The 24,574-nt window shown below is 43.3% G+C and overlaps 1 protein-coding gene across 1 annotated transcript in view; it reads right to left on the bottom strand.

The window, feature by feature from the left end:
• LOC113422248 (myosin-7) overlaps positions 1-24,574 on the bottom strand; it is a 49,031-nt gene that overhangs the window by 18,007 nt on the left and 6,450 nt on the right. The window contains 15 exon segments of the mRNA XM_087946367.1: positions 1,112-1,235; positions 2,658-2,775; positions 4,071-4,158; positions 5,403-5,476; positions 7,239-7,548; positions 8,974-9,144; positions 11,057-11,206; positions 12,811-12,929; positions 14,072-14,210; positions 15,494-15,597; positions 19,290-19,388; positions 19,504-19,567; positions 19,679-19,771; positions 22,168-22,282; positions 23,942-23,969. Of these exon segments, the coding sequence (XP_087802493.1) occupies positions 1,112-1,235; positions 2,658-2,775; positions 4,071-4,158; positions 5,403-5,476; positions 7,239-7,548; positions 8,974-9,144; positions 11,057-11,206; positions 12,811-12,929; positions 14,072-14,210; positions 15,494-15,597; positions 19,290-19,388; positions 19,504-19,567; positions 19,679-19,771; positions 22,168-22,282; positions 23,942-23,969 (1,796 nt within the window).

Below are 24,574 nucleotides of genomic sequence, written 5' to 3'. Positions count from 1 at the left end.
GGATGGCTGCATAAAAAGAATAACAGAACAACAGAACAGAATAATCAAGGGACGCTGGAGGTTCTCCGGTCCAACCTCCCACCCAAGCAGGAGAAATAACAGAATAATGGGGTTGGAAGGGATCTTGGAGATCATCTAGTCCAACCCCCTGTTCAAGCAGGAAGCCCTATACCATGTCAGACAAATGGCTGTCTAATCTCTTCTCAAAAACATCCAGTGATGGAGCACCCACAACCTCTGGTGGCAAGCAGTTCCATTGTCCTCACTGTTAGAGAGTTTCTTTTTAATTCCAGGTTGCTTCTCTCCTTGATGAGTTTCCATCCGTTGCTTCTTGTCCTTCCGTGGCTTCCGAGAACAGGTTGACCCCCCTCTTCTTTGGGGCAGCCCCTCAAATGTTGGAACTCTATCATGTCATCTTCCTTAAATGAGATGCACCCCAGGGGTGTCAAACTCAAGGAAACTTCAGGGCCAGCGTGGCTTCGGCCCAGTCTACCCAGTGCAAAGAGCAAACATGCCAGTAGTTTGGAGTGGGGTCAAGATGGCCACGCCCACCGCATTGGCCACACCTGCACGGTCAGCCAAGCCTGCCTGCCCCCACCCGAGGTCAAGCACAGCCCAGATGCAGCCCTCAATGAAATTGAGTGACATCCCTGACGTATCCAATTCCTGCAGCCATCTTCTTTCTTTTAATGACCCCATAAATCCCTTGCACGCTGGAATCTGGGTAACTGAATGGAGCTGAGTATTTACTGGCGGATGCCCTTCCTGTTGCAGGTGCGGAGGTTCCCCCCAGCAGATATATTCTCATTGTGCCCAGAGGGAGAAATGTCTGGGAAATATCTACCTAGGATCGAACTCACAGGCTCCTGATTGGGAGGTGAGAGCTCCACCTCGAGGACACCGCACCACTCACCCAATTCCTGCAGTTGTTCTTCGTACATTTTAGCCTCCAGCCCCTGAATTATCTTTGTTGCTCTTCTCGGCATTCTTCTTTTCTTCTTCAGATTCTTCTTAAGATGGCTGCCATTGTCTCCTAGCACCCAACGGGAGCTCATGGAATGAAGCCCATCATCCTTTTCCAAGCTGCAGAGTCTTTCAATTGTCCACTCACCTTGGTGTGTCCAAATTTGTACTGGCTATGGTCGATGTCCAGCGAGCTTAGAAGTTTCTCAGCCCCCTTCCGGCTGTCGATGAACTGACCCTCCGGAATGGCCGCTGGGTTTAGGATCCGGTACCTCAAAAGGAAAACAAGGAAGGGCCGTAAGTCCCTCTTCTCATCCAGTGCCCAACACAGGGAGTCCTCGACTTGCAAACATTTATTTAGTGACCATTCAAAGTTACGTCGGCCCTGAAAAAAAGTGACTTACTGCCGTTTTTCACACTTAACAACCGTTGTGGTATCCCCATGGTCATGTGATCAAAATTTGTGCACTTGGCCACCGATTCATATTTATGATGGTCATGTGATCACCGTTTGCGACCTTCCCCACAGGCTTCTGAAAAGTAAAGCCAACGGGGACAGCCGGATTCACTTAATGACCACATGATTCATTTAACAACGGTGGCAGAAAATATCGTGAAATGAAGCAAAACTGACTTACCAACTGTTTTGCTTAGCGATGGAAGTTTGGGACATAGTTTTGGTTCTATATGTAGAGGACTACTTGAGGATCTGATTGAATTTGACAGCTTAAGTCTTTTAAATAATTGGCAAACCAACATATTGAATTTTTCATTCAGAAAACACTTTTTTTTTTTTTTTAGAAATAAGCATTTCATCATCATCATCCTCTTTTAACAACCCCATTATCCCTTGCGGGATGGAGTCTGGGCTATTAAACGGTGCTGAGTGTTTACGGGCCGGGTGCCCTTCCTGTCACCAGGGCGGAGTTTTGTTCAGCAGATATATTCTCATTGCTTCCAGAGACAGAAATATCTGCCTCTACCTAGGATCGAACTCACAGCCTCCTGATTGTGAGGTGAGGGCTCCATCTCTACGCCAGCGCATCACTCTTTAGAAATAAGCACTTCTGCCAACGTAAATAAGAAATGTGGCCCTTTTCACTTTTACGTAGTACAGCCTAGTCCTCGACTTACAACAGTTCATTTAGTGACCATTCTAAGTTACAGCGGCACTGAAAAAAGTGACTTATGACCATTTTTCACACTTTGACCGTTGCGGCATCCCCACGGTCATGGGATCAAAATTCAAGTGACTCACTTTTATGACTGTTTCAGTGTCCCTGGGCCACCTGATCCCTTTTTGCGACCTTCGGACAAGCCAAGTCAATGGGGGAAAACCAGATTCGCTTAACGACTGTGTCCCTACTTTAACAACTACAGGGATTTGCTTAACAACTGTGGCACATGGAAGGTCGTAAAATGGGGCAAAATTCACTTGACAAATGTCTCACTTAGCAACATAAACGTTGGGCTCAATTGTGGTCGCACGTTGAGGACTACCTATAGCCATTTCTATAACAGCAAACCTGTCTAATCGGTAACCCCCAAAATCAAAGTTTCATTTTTTTCTCTACCTTGAGCACAAAATCCAGGAACGGTTTCCAAGTAGAAATGAAAGTCATGGTGTTTTTTTTCTTTTCTTCCTTTAATCCTTCTCCAAAGCCCCTCCCCGAACCCCTGAAGTCCAGTCTTACCTTTGCCGGAAATCCCCGTACAGGATCCGGTTAGGGAATCCTTTCCGGCAGATACGGATCCCTTCCAACACGCCGTTACAACGCAGTTGGTGCATGACCAAAGGATTGTCTATCATCCCTGGGGAAGAAGGAGAAAAAGCCGGTATGTGCAAAAGTAAGAAGCCAGTCCTCACTGAGGAAGTATCGGAAGACGATGAGGTGACCTTTCCTAACAGGATGTCATCCGTAAGGATTACCGGTTCAGTATAACCAGCATTTAATATATGTGGGGATGTGCATACTTCTGGATTTATTTATTTATTCTGTTATATTATGTAGTGTATATTGGAGGTGATGACACTTGAGAGCTGAGTGCAATGAAATTTCAATTTAATGTATGCCAATTAGTGTACATTCAAAGTTATTATTCTAGTCTAGTCTAGTCTTCTGTTCTATTCCATTCCATATTTTCTATTCTATTCTATTCTATTCTATTCTATTCTATTCTATTCTATTCTATTCTATTCAATTCAATTCTACTCTACTCTACTCTACTCTACTCTACTCTACTCTACTCTACTCTACTCTACTCTACTCTATTCTATTCTTCTGTTCTACATTCTATATTCTATTCTATTCCATTCCATGGGGCAAAACTCACTGAATAGTTGTCTCGCTGAGCGAAGGAAGTTTTGGGCTCAATTGAAGTCATAAACCGAGGACTACATGTAGTTATTATTACATCATCTTTTTTTTTAATGATCCCATAATCCCTTACGGGATAGAGTCATCCATGACTGCCTGCCCCCTCCCCTGAGATCAACCACAGCCCAGATGTGGCCCTCAATGAAATTGAGTGACCACCCCTGATGTATCCAATTCCTGCAACCAGCTTCTTTCTTTTAATGACCCCATAAATCACTTGCGGGGTGGAATCTGGGCCACTGAATGGAGCTGAGTGTTTACTGGCCTGATGCCCTTCCTGTCGCCAATGCAGAGTTTTATTCAGCAGATATATTATGACATATTTACTTCAAACTGGAAATTCAGATTCACATAGCATTTCTATAGATCACAGGATCTGCTACAAAATTAGAGTTATCCTTCTTACTAACCCACATGTGCAAAAACACACATGCAAAAACACACACACATAAGCACAAACACACACACATAAGCACAAACACACACACACACACACACACACACTACTTATTATCTGTGCATTTTCTCACTTAGCAACATACATTCTTAGGCTCAATTCTGGCCGAAAGCTGAGGACTCCCTTTATTGATAGTGTCTCGCTTTATATTTATGTATCATTAGCCACCCAGAGTTGCTAGGTGAAAATGGATGGCTGTGGATGGCTCGCCATGAAGACCTAGTAAATAAATGGGGTCCCCCTCCGGGGTGGGATGAGGGATGAGGTCTCACCTGGGGTTTTGGTCTCGTTGGGGATAATGCAACGGACAAAGTGAGGATGGGTGGAGCGCAGGTTGGTCATCAGTTTGTTGAGGTTCTCCTAGAGGACGGAAGGAAATCGGGAGTTTTAAGTTTGGCAGGAAAGGAGGATTAATGGGTTGGTGGGGAAAACTGTGGAAGGGGTGGGGGAAGGGAGAAAGAAGGGAAAGGGAGAAATGCAAAAATGGACCGATGGGATTCAGAGATTGGTGGGGAGGATTTCACTTAGGCAAGAGAGAAAGGAGATAAACAGAGAGGATGGATGGATAGATAAGGGAAGGGAAGGAGAGAGAAAGGAAGGAAGGAAGGAAGGAAGGAAGGAAGGAAGGAAGGAAGGAAGGAAGGAAGGAAGGAAGGAAGGAAGGAAGGAAGGAAGGAAGGGAGGGAGGGAGGGAGGGAGGGAGGGAGGGAGGGAGGAAAGTACAGGAAGGAAGGAGAAGAGGGAAGGAGGAGAAGAAAGGAGGGAGGGAGGAAGGAGAAGAGAGGAGAAGGAAGAAGGGAGAAGAGGAAAGGAGGGAGGGAGGGGGAAGACAGGAAGGAAGAAGAGGAGAGAGGAGTAAAGGAGGAGGGAGGGAGAAGAAGAGATGAGAGGAAGAAAGGAAGGAAGGAAGGAAGGAAGAGGGGGAGGAAGGAGAATAGATAGGAAGAAAGGAGAAAAGGGGAGAGTGGGATGGTGGAGGGAGAAGAGAAAGGAAGGAAGGAGGGAGGAGGAGAGGAAGAAAAGTAGACAGGAAGGAAGAAGAGGGGAGAGTAGGAGTGGGAGGGAGGGAGGAAAAAGGAGGGGAGAGAGGAAGGAAGGAAGGAGAGAGACAGGGAGGGAGGGAAGGAGGGAGGGAAGGAGGGAGGGAGGGAAGGAAAGAACCATGGAAGCAAGCAAGGAAAATGAAGAGAGGAAGACCAATGGATTTAAAAGAGAAAGAAAGAAAGAAAGAAAGAAAGAAAGAAAGAAAGAAAGAAAGAAAGAAAGAAAGAAAGAGAGCTGGGCATCACAAAGAATCCTTGCGTGAACCTTTCCAAGAATCTCCACTGAAGGCAAACTCAAGACTTAGGCTGAAACCGGCCTTGGCAAAGCCTTCAGGGAAACGGCCACCTAGACTTTGCTCCGCTCCAGGGGGAGACCTCCTTCTTCCAGCCCTTTTGGTTTTCTCCTCGGGCGCAAGGGGCTGGTGAAGGCACCTGAACTGGGGATCAGACGATGCCTCGGATGGAAGTGGATGGTCCAGAGCGCACAGGGAACAGTACAAGCGAGGTGGCCCTTCCAAAGAAAGCCCCTGAAAGTCCCACCGGTTTTTGGATTCCCCTTACCCTGTGCAAGGCCGACACGGTCTGGAAGGAAGACCCCTTCTTCTTATGCGTCCCCTTCCCCTTGGACTCCAGTGCTGCAGAGGAGAGGAAGACAGAAGAGGAACCAACGTGAAAAGCAATTCCGAGTCCAGTGGATTCCGGCTTCATCTTGCACTACAATTCCCATCCTATCCCAGCCGGCCCAAAGGCGGGCCGGCAGGGGAGGATGTGCGGCGGAATTACTCCACCCATCTGGAGAGAGGGAAGGCGGAGTTATATTTTTAGGGATAAATCAAATCAAAGCCATCGATTCATCAAGAAGACAGATACAGATGAACAGAGTTGGAAGGGACCTTGTAGGTCATCTAGTCCAACCCCCCCCCCCCAAGCAGGAGACCCTACACCATTTCTGACAGATGACAGTCCGGTCTCTTCTTGAAAGCCTCCAAGGATGAAGCTCCCACCACTTTTAAAGGCAACTTTTGTTCCATGGGTTGATGGTTCTCACTGTCAGAAAATGTCTCCTTATTTCCAGGTTGAATCTCTCCTTGTTCAGTTTCCATCCATTATTCCTTGTCTGGCCTTCAGGTGCTTTGGAAAATAACTTGACCCCTTCCTCCTCTCTGGGGCAACCCCTCAAATATTGGAAGACTGCTATCATGTCTCCCCTGGTCCTTCTCTTCACTGGACTAGCCAGGCCTGGTTCCCACAACCATCCGTCGTATGTTTTAGTCTCATAAACCATAAGCAACTATGTGATATTAGGCCAGATTAACTGCCTACTTATTTAAACATACAGATAGTCTTCAACATATGACCATTCATTTAGTGATGCTTCAAAGTTTTGAGGATGCTGAAAAGGATGATAGAAGAGAAGAGAAGAGAAGAGAAGAGAAGAGAAGAGAAGAGAAGAGAAGAGAAGAGAAGAGAATGAATAATAAAAGATAGAATTAGAATAGAATGAATAATAAAATGTAAAATTAGATTAGAATAGAATAGAAAATAAAATAAAATAGAGAGATGGAGAATAGAATAGAATAGAATAGAATAGAATAGAATAGAATAGAATAGAATAGAATAGAATAGAATAGAATTTGGAAGGGATCTTGGAGGTCTTCTAGTCCAACCCCCCTTCTTAGGCAGGAAACCCTATATACCACTTCAGACAATCTCTTCTTAAAAACTTCCAGTGTTGGAGCTGAGCACCCAAAACTTCTGGAGGCAAAAGCTGTTCTACTAATTAATTGTTCTAACTGTCAGGAAATTTCTCCTTGGTTCCGGGTTTCTTCTGTCCTTGATTAGTTTCCACCCGTTGCTTCTTGTTCTATAGCTTGACTCCCTCCTCTGTGTGGCAGCCCCCAAAGATACTGGGACACTGCTATCATGTCTCCCCTAGTCCTTCTTTTCATTTGACTAGACATACCCAGTTCCAGCAACCGTCCTTTATTATGTTTTAACCTCCAGTCCTCTAATCACCTCAGAAGACCTCTTCCAGCTCTGTTATTCTGTTCTGTCTTGGGTGGGGGGGAATCAAAGAAAGTCCAGCTGCCTTTTGGGGGAAACACTTTTGGAAGTCGCCTCTTCCCATAACCTTCATAAGAACCCTGTGAGGTAGGCCACGCCGCTATCCTAAGGGCACCGAGTGTGGTTTATGAAGAACATGAACCTATCTCTCTCTTCACTCTATGCCCGTCCCACGTTCCGTACTGGTCACACAACCTCCCTACTCTGAGGGCTGAGGAGCTATGGCTCCTTCTGCTCAAAGCCTTCCATCTCACAGACCAGGTTGTTTGAAGGCATCAGGGCCTCCTCTCTTATCTCCTCCTCCCCCTCCCCCCACGCGCCCATTTTCCTTACGTGCGTCCGCTCCGGCGTAGTTGGCAAACAGGTTGGCAAGGAGCTTCAACGCTGACTTCTGGTAGAGGCCGACCACCGTTTCATTGAGAGGGTCCTTGTTCTTCTGGAGCCACCCTATGATGTTGTAGTCCACGGTGCCCGCGTAGTGGTTCAGGGCAAAGTGGGCCTCGGGTTTGCCCTTGATGACCCGCGCTTTGCCGAAGTTGGCCGATTTGCCCAGGTGGTTGTCGTAGAGCTTGGCCTTGAAGGTCATGTCGGTGGCCTTGGGGAACATGCATTCTTCTTCCAGGATGGACATGATGCCCATGGGCTGAAGAAGAAGAAGAAGACCAAGGTATTGCAACCTGAGAAGCTCTGTCCTTCAGGATCTCGCCGAGGGTTAACACGAATGGCGTTAACAGAGGGATAGAATCAAGGCCACGTCAGTCGTAATAGAGCAGGAAGGGACACTGGAGGTCTTCTAGTCCAACCCCTGCTCAAGCAAGAGACTTTATCCAGGGGTCTTCAAACTTGACAGCTTTAAGACTTGAGGACTTCAACTCCCAGAATTCCTCTTCCAGTCATCTTAGCTCAGGAATTCTGGGAGCTGAAGTCCTCAAGTCTTAAACTTGCCAAGGTTGAAGACCCTTACGCTTACACCGTATCAGACAAATGGCTGCCCAATCTCTTCTTAAAAAGCCTCCAGTGATGAAGCATCCACAATTTCTAGAAGCAAACTGTTCCACTGGCGAATGGAATGCACTCCCTGACTCTGTAGTTACATCCTCAAACCCCCACTCCTTTAACCTCAAACCATCCACTATTGACCTCACCCCATTCCTAAAAGGTCTGTAAGGGGGCATGCATAAGTGCACCATCGTGCCTACCGTCTCTGTCCTATTGTCCCCATTTATTCGTACCTAATTCCTGTATTCTTACTCATGTTTATACTTATACCTATCATCCTGTAAGCGATTGACAAATCAAATCAAATCAAATCAATAAATAAATTGTTCTCACCATTAGGAAGTGTTAGCACCATTTTATAATGCTTTGATAAGACCACACTTGGAATGTGGCATCCAGCTTTGGTCACTACGCTACAAAAAAGATGTTGAGATTTTGGAAAGAGTGCAGAGAAGAGCAACAAAGATGATTAGGAGGCTGGAGGCCAAAACATTTGAAGAACGGCTGCAGGAATTGGGTATGCCTAGTTTAAGGAAAAGAAGGATTGGGGTGACATGAAAGCAGTCTTCCAATATTTGAGGGGCTGCCACAAAGAAGAGGGCGGGTCCGCCTAGTCTCCAAAGCACCTGACAAGAAGCAACAGATGGAAACTCGTCAAGGAGAGAACCGATCTAGAACTAAGGAGAAACTTCCTAACCGTGAGAACAATTAATCAGTAGAACAGCTTGTCTCCAGAAGATGTGGGTGGTTTTTAAGAAGAGATTGAACAACCTTTGGCTGAAATGGTCTGGGGTTTCCTGCTGGACTAGAAAGCCTCTGAAGTCCCTTCCAACTCTGCTAATTCTGTCAAGGGTGCTGATGTTGGCCCTAAAGGCATTTGAGGAGTTCCAAAAGTTGGGTGCTACTAGCCCAACCTCTGATCCATCTTATAAGTCCAATATGGAACCATTCATTCCTCATATAAGATTTCCTCCTGGGTCTAGAGGGGTCCACCCCCCTCTGGCTGGAATCAGGAAAGATGAGCATAGATAGTTGAAAGAAGAAGGTGGCATGGAGAAGAGCGAGGTACCTTCTCAATGAGGTCAATGCAGGCCTGGAGGTCCATGCCGAAGTCAATGAAGACCCACTCGATGCCCTCCTTCTTGTACTCCTCTTGTTCCAGCACAAACATGTGGTGGTTGAAGAACTGCTGCAGCTTCTCGTTGGTGAAGTTGATGCAGAGCTGCTCGAAGCTGTTGTACTGGGAGGGGAAGTGGGGGAGGGGGGTGGGGGAGAGAAATCAGCCTTCCTGGAGGTGAACCTATTTCTGGAAGATTAGACTCTTTCAGCACAGACCACGATCAGTTAAGTCAGAGCTCCAGAAAATTAGTTCGACCTTTATAGGGCGCAAGTGAGTGGATGGATGGATGGATGAGTGGATGTGGAAGGAAGGGAGGAGGGTGGGTGGGTGGGTGGAGAGGTAGATGGATGGAAAAATGGGTGTGTGTGTAGATAAGTGGGAGGGAGGAAGAGGGAGTGGCTGGTTGGGTGGATGGATAGGTGAATGGATGGGTGAAAGGGAGGGACGTTGAATTGAAAATGGATGGGTGGGTGGATGAATGGAAGGAAGGAAGATAGAAAAATTGATAGGTGGATAGGTGGGTGGAAGGAAGGAATGGTAGAAGGAAAGAAGGGAGGAAGGGAGGGAGGGAGGGAGGGAGGAAGAGTAGGTGGATGGATGGATGGATGGATGGATGGATAGAGGGGTGGATGGGTGGGTTGGTGGATGGATGGAAGGAAGGAAGATAGAAAAATGGATAGGTGTATAGGTAGGTGGAAGGAAGGAATGGTAGAAGGAAGAGGGGATGAAGAAAGGAAAGGAAAGGAAAGGAAGGAAGGAAGGAAGGAAGGAAGGAAGGAAGGAAGGAAGGAAGGAAGGAAGGAAGGAAGGAAGGAAGGAAGGAAGGAAGGAAGGAAGGGTGGATGGATGGATGGATGGGTAGATGGATAGAGGGGTAGATGGGTGGGTATGTGGACGGATGGATGGATTAAAGGGAGGAAGATAGAAAAATTGATAGGTGGATAGGTGGGTGGAAGGAAGGAATGGTAGAAGGAAAGAAGGGAGGGAGGAAGGGAAGGAAGGAAGTGTGGGTGGATGGGTGGATGGATGGATAGGTGAATGGATGGGTGAAAGGGAGGGACGTTGAATTGAAAATGGATGGGTGGATGGATGAATGGAAGGAAGGAAGATAGAAAAATTGATAGGTGGATAGGTGGGTGGAAGGAAGGAATGGTAGAAGGAAAGAAGGGAGGGAGGAAGGGAGGGAGGAAGGAAGGAAGGAAGAGTAGGTGGATGGATGGATGGATGGATGGGTGGGTGGGTTGGTGGGTGGGTGGAAGGAAGGAAGATAGAAAAATTGATAGGTGTATAGGTAGGTGGAAGGAAGGAATGGTAGAAGGAAGAGGGGATGAAGAAAGGAAAGGAAGGAAGGAAGGAAGGAAGGAAGGAAGGAAGGAAGGAAGGAAGGAAGGAAGGAAGGAAGGAAGGAAGGAAGGAAGGAAGGAAGGAAGGAAGAGTGGATGGATGGGTAGATGGATAGAGGGGTAGATGGGTGGGTATGTGGATGGAAGGATGGATGGATGGATTAAAGGGAGGAAGATAGAAAAATTGATAGGTGGATAGGTGGGTGGGAGGAAAGAATGGTAGAAGAAAAGAAGGGGGAAGGAAGGAAGTGTGGGTGGATGGATGGATGGATGGATGGATGGATGGATAGAGGGTGGGTGGATGGAAAATGGCTGGGTGGGTGGGTGGATGAAAGGAAGGAAGATAGGAAAATGGATTGATGGATAGGTGGGTGGAAGGAAGGAATAGAAGAAGGAAAGAAGAGAGGAAGGATGGAAAGGATGGAAGAAGGAAGGAAGGGTGTGGGGGGGAAGCCAGGGAGGGAGGGAGGGATGAATGTAGAGAGAGAGAGAGAGAGAGAGATGGGTGAGTAGGTGGGTGGGTGGTCCCTCCATCCATCCGTCCATCCATCCATCCATTTCAAGTGTACCCGGTTGTAGCCTTGTAAATTCTGAGAACTGCAGTCCCAAAACATTGGAGAAGCAACTTGGGGGAGATTGATCTATCCAATAAACAAACCAAGACCGTGACTCAAGAAGGAATTACTCACATCAAAGATCTCGAAGCCAGCAATATCCAACACCCCAATGAAATACTGTCGGGGCAGCTTGGTTTCCAGAGTGATGTTGATTCTCATGACCATCCAGGTAAACATCCTCTCATAGACAGCCTTGGCCAGTGCCCCAGTGGAATAGCACACCTGTTTAGGAAAAGGACATTATGGAGAGAGGAAGCTTCCTTCCTTCCTTCCTAAATTCTCTGATAAAGTTCAAGAGAACTAGACTAAACTGGACTGTAGACTAGAGAAGACTAGAAAAGAAAATATAGACTAGACTTGACAATATAAAACAGAATAGAAAACATAGAATAGAAAATGTAGAATAGAATAACTAGAATAGACTAGGAAATATAGACTAGAAAAGATTAGACCAGAGTAAAAAGTATAGAACAGAATTGAAAATATAGAATAGTATATAGAGTAGAATAGAATAGAAAATATAAAACAGAACAGAAAAGAAAATATAGAATAGAATAATTAGAATAGACTAGACCAGAATAAAAAATATAGAACAGAATGGAATAGAAAATATAGCTTAGAATAGAATAGAATAGAATAGAATAGAATAGAATAGAATAGAATAGAATAGAATAGAATAGAATAGGGGGAATACAGTAAATGGTGGAAAAAAGAAAATATGGAAGGGAAAAGAGGACAGTGAATGGAATGGAATAGAAAATAGAATAGAATAGAATAGAATAGAATAGAATAGAATAGAATAGAATAGAATAGAATAGAATAAAGGGAAGACAGTAAATGGTGGAAAAAAGAAAATATGGAAGGGAAAAGAGGACAGTAAATGGAATGGAATAGAAAATAGAATAGAATAGAATAGAATAGAATAGAATAGAATAGAATAGAATAGAATAGAATAGAATAGAATAGAATAGAATAGAGGGAATACAGTAAATGGTGGAAAAAGAAAATATGGAAGGGAAAAGAGGACAGTGAATGGAATGGAATAGAAAATAGAATAGAATAGAATAGAATAGAATAGAATAGAATAGAATAGAATAGAATAGAATAGAATAGAATAAAGGGAAGACAGTAAATGGTGGAAAAAAGAAAATATGGAAGGGAAAAGAGGACAGTGAATGGAATGGAATAGAAAATAGAATAGAATAGAATAGAATAGAATAGAATAGAATAGAATAGAATAGAATAGAATAGAATAGAATAGAATAGAGGGAATACAGTAAATGGTGGAAAAAAGAAAATATGGAAGGGAAAAGAGGACAGTGAATGGAATGGAATAGAAAATAGAATAGAATAGAATAGAATAGAATAGAATAGAATAGAATAGAATAGAATAGAATAGAATAAAGGGAAGACAGTAAATGGGGGAGAAAATATGGAAGGGAAAAGAGGACAGTAAATGGAATGGAATAGAAAATAGAATAGAATAGAATAGAATAGAATAGAATAGAATAGAATAGAATAGGAATAGAATAGAATAGAATAGAATAGAATAGAATAGAATAGAATAGAATAGAATAGAATAGAATAGAATAGAATACTTTATTGGCCGAGTGTGATTAGACACCCAAGGAATTTGAATTAGACCCACAAGGAGACAATCTTGAGTTCTGCTTGGGTACATGGCCATAAAAACATCTCACCCCATTAAAAAAGAAATAAAAAGAAATTAAATGTGCACCTTGAGTTTGAATGTGAAAACTGGGTCCTCCTCATTTCTTTTTTCTTTTGTGGGTTGGTTTTTCTCTCTAGGCAGGTGGGATTCTTACCTGTTGGACATTTTGCCCTTTGGTGACGTACTCGTTCCCCACTTTGACCCTCGGGTGGCAAAGCCCCTTGAGCAGGTCTGCAGAGTTCAGGGCCATCAGATATGCCGACTTGTCAGCTTCTGCAAGAGCCATAGAAGGGTTTCAGCACAAGCCCCGTCCCTTGGGTTAGGAGATGGGGTGGACAAGTTGGAAAGAACTCAAGTGGTTGACGCCAACTTGATGTAGTTCAAGGCCCAATCCATAAAACATGCTTTTAAGCAGAAAGTGGGCAGGCTGCTGAATTATTATTATTATTATTACCATGTTTCCCCAAAAATAAGACCCTGTATTATATATTTCTTTGCTACCAAAAAAAAGGCACTAGGTCTTATTTTCAGGGGATGTCATCCACTGATTAATTTCACTGGCGCGCATCGCCCCAGCCTCCTTTTTGCTGTCAGCTTTTTCTTCTGCGGCCGGCAAGGCTTTCCTGAAGGCCTCTGCAGCCAATAACAGAGCTCCAGAAGAAACGGGCCAGCCAGGCAGGTGTCGGGGTGTGCGAGGCCAGGCTACAACCGTCCAAAGGCAAGTAGTAGGGCAGCTCCATCCTCCCATCCTCACCCTAGCTTAATTTTTACCCGTCTACTCTGGAGTGGGCGGGATCTTAATTAGGGCTTATTTTGGGGGGGTAGGGCTTATATTGGGTGCACATGTAAAAATCAAGCTAGGACTTACTTTCAAGGTAGGTCGTATTTTGGGGGGAAACAGGGTATTGTTTTTTATACATGTTTTGGAGAACCGAAACATTAAGCTGCATGCCTTAATGTCTATGGAGATTCTCACCATCCAGGTCATCCTTTGCCTTTTAAATGCAGATGGACGGATGAATCTAGTCCTGATGGTTTTGTTCTCCTAGGTCCATGATGGCGCCTATGGCATACGTGCCACAAGTGGCACACAGAGCCATTTGTGCCGGCACGCAAACTGCGGGCAAACTTACCTCACCTCACATGCGTGCGCCTCACAGCTGATTTTTTTTTTTTTTTTTTTTGGCTGGTTTGAGGCCTTTTTTGGCTTCCCAGAGGTTTGAAAAAAGCCTCTGCAAGGCTTTCAGGTCGAATATCGCCCTTTCATCACTACCTGTAATACCGGAAGTGACGAAACTGGCATATTATTCGACCAAATTTCAGGATTACCCATATCCTTTCAATAATTTTATCAAAATTGATAAATTATTTCTCATCGTTGTAATTTTGGGGCCGTGATGATGTCTTCCCCTCACCTTCAGTGCCGTCTGGCTCAGCCTGTTCTTCTCGCTGCTTCTGCTTGAATTTCATGTTCCCGTAGTGCATGATGGCCCCTGTCAGTTTGTAGATGGAATTTTTCTCCTCTTGGGTGAACCCTAAGATGTCAAAGGCACTCTGGGTTTGGAGGGGGGGAAACGGGATGAGTTTTTTTCTCCAAGCTCAACCAAAGGAGCTCACTGTAACTACATAGACAAAAAGGCATTAACCTAATCCTGCGTAGCTTTTTCTCCGGTAATATTGCACTGCTAACTAGAGCATACAAAACATACAGCTCATCTGTCTGGAACCCGCGCTACATATCAGATATTAATACAGTCGAGAAAGTCCAGAAATATTTCACGAGAAGAGTTCTCCACTCCTCTATTCGTAGCAGAATACCTTATGCCACCAGACTTGAAATTTTAGGCTGAGACAACCTAGAACTATGCCACCTTCGGTCCGATCTAAGTATAGTACAGAAAATTATCTATTGCAATGTCCTACCCGTCAATGACTACTTCAGCTTCAACCACAACAATGCAAGAGCACACAATAGATACAAACTGAAGGTAAACCACACCAAACTCGATTGCAGGAAATACAACTTCAGCAACAGAGTGGTCAATGTCCGGAAAACACTACCTGACTCTGTTGTTACATCCTCAAACCCCAAAAACTTTAACCTCAGACTGTCTACTGTTGACCTCACCCCATTCCTAAGAGGTCTGTAAGGGGCGTGCATAAGCACACCAACGTGCCTACCATCCCTGTTCTAATGTTCCTTTTTATTAGTATCCATTTCATGTATTCATAATCATGTTTATACTTATACCTGTTATTTAATACTTGCTTGACAAATAAAATAAATATAAATAAAAAAAATAAAAAAAAAAACCACCAGCTATTCAAATTCCAACAAATAGATCTCTAAACTTGGATTTCTCGGATATAGGTTGGACTACAAGTCCCATGAGCTTGGGGAAAGTTCAGGGTGCAATACCGTAGTTTAAACATCTTGAACTACCTACCTGGACAACATGAAGACCTGTGAACTTCAACTCCCAGAATTCCCCAGCTAGCCACACTGGATGGAGAATTCTGGGAGTTGAAATCCACAAATCTTAAGTCTTCAAGTTGTTGAGGTTCAAAGTTCAATAGTCCGAAACTTCTTGAACAAGGAGTATCCAACCTGAGCAACCTGAAGTCCAGTGTTCTTCAACTCCCAGAATTCCCCAGCTAGCCACACTGGATGGAGAATTCTGGGAGCTGAAGTCCACAAATCTTAAGTGCGGTTCAAGATTCAAACCCATGCTGACTGGGGAATTCTGGGAGTTGAAGTCCATAGGTCTTCAAGTTGTCTAGGTAGGACACCTCTGACTTAGAAGCCAAGTTGGAGAAACACTTAGAATATTACTCACGTCAGTTGCTAACAGTTCCTCAGCATCATCGATGGAAGGTACCGTAGTCTCTCCTTGGGAGATGAAGGCGTAGTCATAAGGATTGTTGGTGACCAACAGCATATCTGGAAAGAGAAGGATGGAAGAAGTCGGGCGGTTACACAACGTGGCCAACCTTCTCTTCCTAAATGGTTATTCCATCAACAGAAGAGGACAAGGGCCGTTCTGAAATGGAAAGGAGGTGTTAGGAATATAAGTCACCTAACAGGTATTTGGGTTAGAAATATATCAACCAGGATAGACATTTTAATACTGTCTCTTTAAGAGCATGCTAAAAACTGCAATTGGGTGTGGTTACTCAAACGGCCATAAGATGGAGCCAGAAACCTGGGTTGTTTTAGTCTTAGTCTGAGTCTCAGAAGAGAGTGTGTCTGAGTGAGTATCTCTGTTTCCTTCTGTTGGAAAGTATTGCCGTTGCTCCATTTTTCCTAATTGACTGATATTACTGGATTTGATGTAAGTCTGATACTGAACTGTTTTTGACACTGGGATTTGATATTTCGATTATCCCTGGATTGAAAAACTGACTGATTTACCTGGGAATGACTTTTGGACTGCTTATTTTGGACTTTGCTTAAACCTTTCTGGAAGTAAAAACCTACATTTACTCTACAGTGTATCTGTGTGCTCTGTGTGTATTATTCCAACACTACTCTCTATACGTCTCCCTGTATGCGCTCATTCTCCTAACGGGGAATTACCTCAACAGGAGGCTTCACCACTGCTGTAAATCTCAAAACAGGTCCCAACCAAACAATGAAAAAAACCTGTCGTGCAAACAATACACTTCAAGGATGCAGAAAGGAGGATGGAAACTAAGAAGTCAACCAAGCTGCCCTTCATTCTTAAGAGAGAAGGTCTGGGTGAGGAGCGTGATCTTCGACCATCACAGCCACCCCCTGCATTTCACAGGCGACACCATTCTAGAGGACAAGTGTCCCCAAAGAGAAGACAAAGTATTGATAGAAGAGGAGGAGGAGGAAGAGGAGGAGGAAGAGGGAGGAGGAAAGCGGGGGACAGTGGGGTCCTTGATGCTCTCTGAGCTTGGTTGTTTTCTTGCAGACGTTTCATGACCCAACTAAGTGACACCATCAGTGCTAGAAAGCAGTGGGATTTGTGGAGTAGAGAAAAAGAGAGGAGTGGGAGGAAGAGAAGGACAAGTAAGAGAAGTGGGGTGGAGGAGGAGGAGGACTGTGGAATCCTCTGAACTTGGTTGTTTTCTTGCAGATGTTTCATGACCCAACTAGGTGACATCATCAGTGCTAGAAGAGAGTGGGGTTTGTGGAGTGAAGGAGAAAAAGAGAGGAGTGGGAGGAAGAGAAGGAGGAGGAGGAGGAGGTGGTAGTGGTGCTGGAGGAGGAGATGATTGTGGAGTCCTCTGAGCTTGGTTGTTTCCTTGCAGATGTTTCGTGACCCAACTGGGTAACATCATCAGTGCTAGAAGGGAGCGGGGCTTGCTCTCCAACAATCAAGCTCAGAGAGCATCCAAGACTCCACAAGATCAGGCACCCTGCAATTCATGTGATATAGAGGATAATCTCCCTTATCAACCAGGTCTATAATGATGGAGACAGATGAACTTCAGACTAAGGGGAGGAGAGTTTATCAAGGCACCAAACAGCCCAGGCAAGTCTTGTTCTTAATGAAGTTGGAAGTGTTCCACCATAATAATGGAATGTGCAGAAATGAATAGATTGACAATGGCAATTAGAGAACAGGAAGAAAAAGATTACTATAAAATTTGGAATTTATTTTATGAATGGCTGGATAGAAGAGTAAGAAATTGAAATATGTAAGTATAGTATAATATATCATAACTGATAAATGACTGAGTTAGACAGAGTAAGAAAATGAATGTGAAATAAACCCTTGAAAGACAATAACTACAATGTTAATGATAATATAATAATTGACAAATGTGATATAAAATACTGATTAGAATGATTATAAGCATAAACAAGTAAGATATGTATGATGATGTTATTATGTGCACAAAATATATGTACCTAACTGACACACTGTTGAACAGAAAGATGGTTTATTTTTTGTTTTTGTTTTTGTTATAAAAATAAAAAACTTTATTATTAAAAAAGGAAGTGTTCCACCACAACTAATTTGAATGAGTGAAGAGAGACTCAATTCAACTCCTACTAGGTCAAGAAGAAGTCACCAGAAGAGAGTAATCCCAAAGGTGCTTTTTCAAGAAAGAACTGGACTTTCTGCTTTTTCTTTTGAAGACATTTTGCTTCTCCTCCAAGAAGCTTCTTCAGCTCTGACTGGATGGTGGGGAATGATTCAATCAGAGCTGAAGAAGCTTCTTGGAGAAGAAGTGAAGCATCTTCGAAAGAAAAAAACCAGAAAGTCCAGTTGCCTCTTGAATAAAAGCACCTTTGGGACAACCTTGACCTGGATGACTGAAGATCTCCATGGACATTTAGAAGAGAGTGTTCAACTCAACGAGACGAAGGCTCATCAACCTAGCCTCAAGGAAGCCTTCCTGACTTCAAAAATACGTGAACTCATCAGATCCGTACAAGGTCAAGATGGAAGAGATGGAGTTTATCGAACTAGTTTGGACGGAATCATCTGATCCTCAAAAACAACGGACCAAAATCTGGGATTACCTGAAAGGAAATTTCAGTGAAATAATAGAAGAATAGAATGGGAATGGAATAGAATATAGAAATAGAAATTAGAATAGAATAGAATAGAATAGAATAGAATAGAATAGAATAGAATAGAATAGAATAGAATAGAATAGAAATTAGAATAGAATAGAATAGAATAGAATAGAATAGAATAGAATAGAATAGAATAGAATAGAAATTAGAATAGAATAGAATAGAAATTAGAATGGAATAGAGTAGAAATTAGAATAGAATAGAATAGAATAGAATAGAAATTAGAATAGAATAGAGTAGAAATTAGAATAGAATAGAATAGAATAGAAATTAGAATAGAATAGAATAGAAATTAGAATAGAATAGAATAGAATAGAAATTAGAATAGAATAGAATAGAATAGAAATTAGAATAGAATAGAATAGAATAGAATAGAATAGAATAGAATAGAGCTAAACCACATCATTTGAAGATAAGTGACTGTCTAGTCTCTTCTTAAAAACGTCCAGTGACGGAGCACCCACAACTTCTGGTGGCAAGTAGTTCCACTGGTTAATGGTCCTCACTATTAGGAAGTTTCTCCTTAATTTGATTAGTTTCCAACCGTTGTTTCTTGTCCTGCCTTCAGGTGCTTTTGGAGAATAGCTTGGCTCTCTCTTCATTGTGGCAGTCCCTCAAGTACTGGAATACTGCTATTATCATCTTCTTTTAAGGATCCTTGCGGGGTGGGGTCTGAACGTGTTTATTGGCCGGATGCCCTTCCTGCCACCAATACGGAGTTTTGCTCAGCAGTTAAATTCTCATTGCTTCCAAAGAGAGAAAAATATCTTCTGCTACCTAGGATGAACTCACAGCCTCCTGATTGTGAAGAGAAAGCTCCACCTCTAGGCCACTATGCCACTCTTGGAATTTGGCCATCATGTCACCCCCTAATTCTTCTTTTCTTTAGACTACTAGCCAAACCCAAATCCTACAGCCGTTCTTCATACGTTTTTGATCATCTCAGTTGCTCTTCTCTGAACATTTTCTACAGCCTCAACATCTTTTTTGTAGCATGGTGACCAAAATTGGCTGCAGCATTCCAAGGTGTGGCCTTCACTAGGGTTTTATAAATTCGGAGAGAATGAAGGACTCACCCAACAGCTCTGGCTTCTTGTTGGACAAGATTTGGTAATAGATGTGGTAATTCCTCTCAGCCTTCAGCTGGAAGATTACTCTGGATTTTTCCAGGAGATCTAAGGAGAAGATGGAAAAGTGGAGAACGACAAAAGATACCGAGATGGTGAACATGCCGAAGAACTTTCAAAGAATCAATCCAACGTTTGAGAATTCTGGAACGCCAACACTCACAGGTTTCTATGTCGGCTGATGCCAGCTTTCCGGTTGCTCCAAAATGAATTCGAATGAATTTACCCTGAAGAAGAAAGGAAAAATGGATTGAGAGCATATAGAAGTTTGCAAAAATTAAGCATGATGGTCTTGGTAACCCAAAGAGGTCAAACCTTCTCCTTTCAGCCCAACTTACAAATCGAGAGGAGTTGTCATTCCTCAAGGTCTTGGCATTGCCGAAGGCCTCCAGAGCTGGATTGGCCTGGATGACTTGATCTTCCAAGGTGCCCTATAGATGGGGGTGGGTGAAGGTTGGAACAGGATTTATCAAAGAGTTAAATCAGGGAAACTGGACCCAAGTTTATTACATGGAGATGTTTTGCATTGGGGGGGAGGGAATTAATACATCCCAACGACTTTCTGAGTCTATTCACACAATGCAGGGAGACCCAGCAAGGCAACTAAACATGTTCCAGCATGCTTTCCCTTCTTTGAACAGTTTAAATAGCCAGCGCTGGTGCAGCCCATCATCTAGATACTCAGAGTTGGAAGGGACCTTGTAGGTCATCTAGTCCAACCCCAAGCGAGAGACCCCACACCATTTCTGACAAATGGCAGTCCAATCTCTTCTTGAAAGTCTCAAGTGATGGCGCTCCCACAACTTCCGAGGGCAACCTCTGTTCCATGGGTTGATGGTTCTCACTGTCAGAAATTTTCTCCTTATTTCCAGGTTAAATCTCTCCTTGTTCAGTTTCCGTCCATTGTTCCTAGTCTGGCCTACAGACACTTTAGAAAATAGCTTGACCCCTTCCTTCTCTCTGTGGCAGCCCCTCAAATATTGGAACACTGCTATCATGTCTCCCCTGGTCCTTCTCTTTACGACTAGCCAAGCCCAGTTCCTGCAACCGTTCATTGTATGTTTTAGCCTCCAATCCCCTAATCATCCTGGTTGCTCTTCTCTGTACTTTTTCTAGAGTCTCAACATCTTTTTGATAATGTGGTAAACAAAACTGAAGGCAGTACTCTAGATGTGGTCTTACTAAGACTTTATAGAGTGGTATTAGTACCCCCTTTGATCTCGATTGTATCCCTGTGTTAACGCAATTTAGGATTGCATTGGCTTTTTTGGCTGCCGCTGCACACTGCTGGCTCATATTTAGCTGGTTGTCCACTAAGACTCCAAGATCCCTCTCCCAGTTACTGCTATTGAGCCTGGTTCCCACCCAGTCTATATGTGTACTTTTGGTTTTTCTTGCCTAAGTGTAGGACTTTACTTTTCTCTACATTAAATTTCATTTTGTTAAATATGGCCCAGTGTTCTCGTCTGTCAAGATCCATCTGGATCTTGAGCCTATCTTCTTGGGTGTTAGCTATTCCTGCCAGCTTAGTATCATCTGCAGATTTGGTAAGTTCCCCTTCTATTCCCTCATCTAAGTCGTTAATGAAGATATTGAAGAGTCCTGGGCCTAAGACGGAACCTTGTGGCACCCCATTGCTTACTTCCCTCCATGTAGACTTAGACTCATTAAGAACTACTATGCCTAACGGGGAAAAAATTCATTTTGAATTTTGTCCAAATGGCTGTCCAATCTCTTCTTAAAATCTTCCAGTGTTGGAGCATTTATAACTTCTGGAGGCAAGATGTTCCGTTGATTAATTGTTCTAACTGTCAGGAAATATCTTAGCTTCCCCCTTAGCTTCTTCATAGCCTCCAGTCCCCTAACCATCTTGTTGTTCTTCTCTTCTGGGGAATTCTGGGAGTTGAAGTCCACCCCTCTTAAAGTTCTACATGAAATTCAACGTAGAGAAAAGTAAAGTACACATACATATAGACTGGGGTGAAACCAGGCTCAACAGCAGTAGCTGTGAGAGGGATCTTGGAGTCTTAGTGGACAACCAGTTAAATATGAGCCAGCAGCGTGAAGCGGCAGCCAAACAAGCCAATGCAATCCTAAATTGTATTAATGGAGGGATACAAACCAGATCAAGGGAGGTATTAATACCAATCTATAAAGCCTTAGTAAGGCCACACCTAGAGTACTGCATCCAATTTTGATCACCACACTATAAAAAAGTTGCTGAAACTTAGAAAGAGTGCAGAGAAGAAGAGCAACCAGGATGATTAGGGAACTGGAGACTAAAACATACAGTGAACATTTGCAGGAACTGGGCCTGGCTAGTCTAGTGAAGAGAAGGACCAGGGGAGACAGGATAGCCGTCTTCCAATATTTGAGGGGCTGCCCCAGAGAGGAGGAAGGGGTCAAGCTATTTTCCAAGGCACCTGAAGGACAGACAAGGAATAATGGATGGAAACTGATCCAGGAGAGATTCAACCTGGAAATAAGGAGAAACTTTCTGACAGTGAGAACCATCAACCGACGGAACAGAAGTTGCCTTTGGAAGTTGTGGGAGCTTCATCCCTGGAGAATTTCAAGAAAAGACTGGACTGCCATTTGTCAGAAATGGTGTAGGGTCTCCTGCTTGGGCGGTGGGGGTAGGCGTTTGGACTAGATGACCTACAAGGTCCCTTCCAACTCTGTTAATTTATCTACCTAAAGTTCCCGAGGTTGAGAAACATCGAACGGGAGTATAGGTAGGCCTCAAGCACAGGGAATTCTGGGAATTGAAGTACCCTCTGTCTTAAAGTTCCCAAGGTGAAGAAACGCCACCCGATTGGACCCTCACCTTCCCTGTTGCAGCCGCTTGGTCTTTCTTGCTACGGTCCCCAATGGCAGCAATGACCGCAAAATATTGGATGACCCGCTTGGTGTTCACTGTTTTCCCAGCACCGGATTCTCCCCTACAGATAGGAAAAACAACACTCATTTCATTAAGGCCCAATTCACGGGACAGTGTTTATGTGAGCGGTAAGTAAGATCCCCAGACAGGGCCGGCTTCCGACAAGCAAGCTCAATGGGGGAAGGCCGGGATTCGCTTAACGACCGTGTGACCCACTTAACAACCACAGCTTTTCGCTTAGCAACCGTGGCAAACAAGTTGCAAAACAAGAGTTGGCTCAGGAAACCACTGTCTCGCTCAGGTACGGAAAGTACCCACTGCGGTCGTAAGTCGAGGACCATCTGTACATAAGCAATATTGAACTCAACCCAGGAGATATCAGAAAGCTAGGCTAGGTCAAATCTGATCGGTACAGGTAGTTCTTGACTTATAACAGTTCATTTAGTGACCATTCGAAGTTGCAACACCTCTGGAAAAAAAATGACATGAACATTTTTCGGATTTATGACCGTCGCAGTGTCCCCAGGGTCACGTGATTTACATTCGGATGTTTGGCAACTGACTCATATTTATGATGGTCGCAGTTTCCCGGGGTCACATGATCCTCTTTTACGACCTTCTGAAAAGTACAGTCCATGGGGAAGTCAGATTTGCTTAACGACTGTGCTCCTAACTTAACGACCGCAGTGATTCTCTTAACAAACGTGGCAAGAAAGGTTGCAAAATGAGGCAAAATTCTCTTTAATAACGGTCTCACTTAGCAACAGAAATTTTGGGCTCAATTGTGGATCTAAGTTGAGGACTACCGGTAATTGGATGGGAGACCATTCTAACCGTATCAATTATTGTCTTTTATATTGCATATTAATATTATATTGTATTATATTCTATGATTTATGATGAATGTATTTTTATGATGACTATGATCATGATTTATCACTTATAGCTTTTATGTACAATGTGAGCTTACGCACCGAAGACTTGTGTGTCCAATCACACTTGGCCAATAAAGAATTCTATTCTATTCTATTCTATTCTATTCTATTCTATTCTATTCTATTCTATTCTACTCTACTCTACTCTATTCTACTCTATTCTTATTCTATTCCATTCCATTCCATATATTCTATATTCTATTCTATTCCATTCCATTCCATATATTCTATATTCTTTTCTATTCCACTCCATTCCATATTTTCTATTCTATTCCATTCCATTTCATATATTCTATATTCTATTCTATTCCATTCCATTCCAAATTCTATTCCATTCCATTCCATTCCAAATTCTATTCTATTCTATTCTATTCTATTCTATTCTATTCTATTCTATTCTATTCTATTCTATTCTATTCTATTTCATTCCAAATTCCATTCCATTCCAAATTCTATTCTATTCTATTCTATTCTATTCTATTCTATTCTATTCTATTCTATTCTATTCTATTCTATTCTATATTCTATTCCATTCCATTCCATTCCATCTTAATCCTAAATAATCCAGCACCATTTTCCAACCCAGCCCTTGCAAAATGTCTAGGGATCCCAATGAGAAAACAAATGTTATGTCCACATAGCTTCATGCTTGGTCAAGGACTGAAGAAAACCACTTTAATTTCATTGTGAGGAGACCCACCATCAAAATGGAAACCAAATTCCATGGGATGGTAAGACAACCAAAGAGCATTGTGAAAGATCTCAAGGCAGGAGATGGGACTTACGTGATAAGAATGGACTGGTTCTCCCGATCTAGGGAAGAGAAGAAAAAGGTTAAAAAGAAAGGGAGGAACACGAAAGCAAGGAAGGAAGAGCAGAAGGAGATAGACAAGAAGGAAGAGAAGGAGAAAATAGATGAGGAAGGGAGGAAGAAGATTGACAAGGAGGAAGGGAAGGTAGAGAAGGAGAGACAAGGAGGAAGAGGAGGAGGAGGAGAAAATAGACAAGGGGGAAGGGAAGAAGGAGGACATAGAAGAAGAGGAGGAAAAGAAGAAGGAAAAGGTAGATAAAGAGGAAGAAGAGGAAAAGGAGAAGATTGACAAGGAGAAAGAACAAGGAGAGGAAGAGATAGACAAGGAAGGGAAGGAGAAGGAGAGGAAAGACAAAGAGGAAGAGGAGGAAGAGAAGACGATAAGAAGGAAGAGGAGAAAGAGGACAAGGAGGAAGAACAAGAAGAGAAGGAGTAGAGAGGAGGAAGAGGAGGATAAGAGGAAGAGGAAGGAGAGAAGATAGACAAGAAGGAAGAGGTGGAAGAGGAGGACGAGAAGGAGAAGATAGGCAAGGAAGTGGAGGAAAGGAATTAAAAGATAAAAGGAGGGGGAAAAGGAAAAAAATAGACAAGGAGGAAGAAGAGGAGT

This window comes from Notechis scutatus, chromosome Z (genome assembly GCF_049901735.1).
Source record: "Notechis scutatus isolate UNSWTSFEM ecotype Mainland chromosome Z, rNotScu1.2, whole genome shotgun sequence".
Taxonomy (NCBI): domain Eukaryota; kingdom Metazoa; phylum Chordata; class Lepidosauria; order Squamata; family Elapidae; genus Notechis; species Notechis scutatus.
This window is presented reverse-complemented; position numbering and strand designations above follow the sequence as displayed.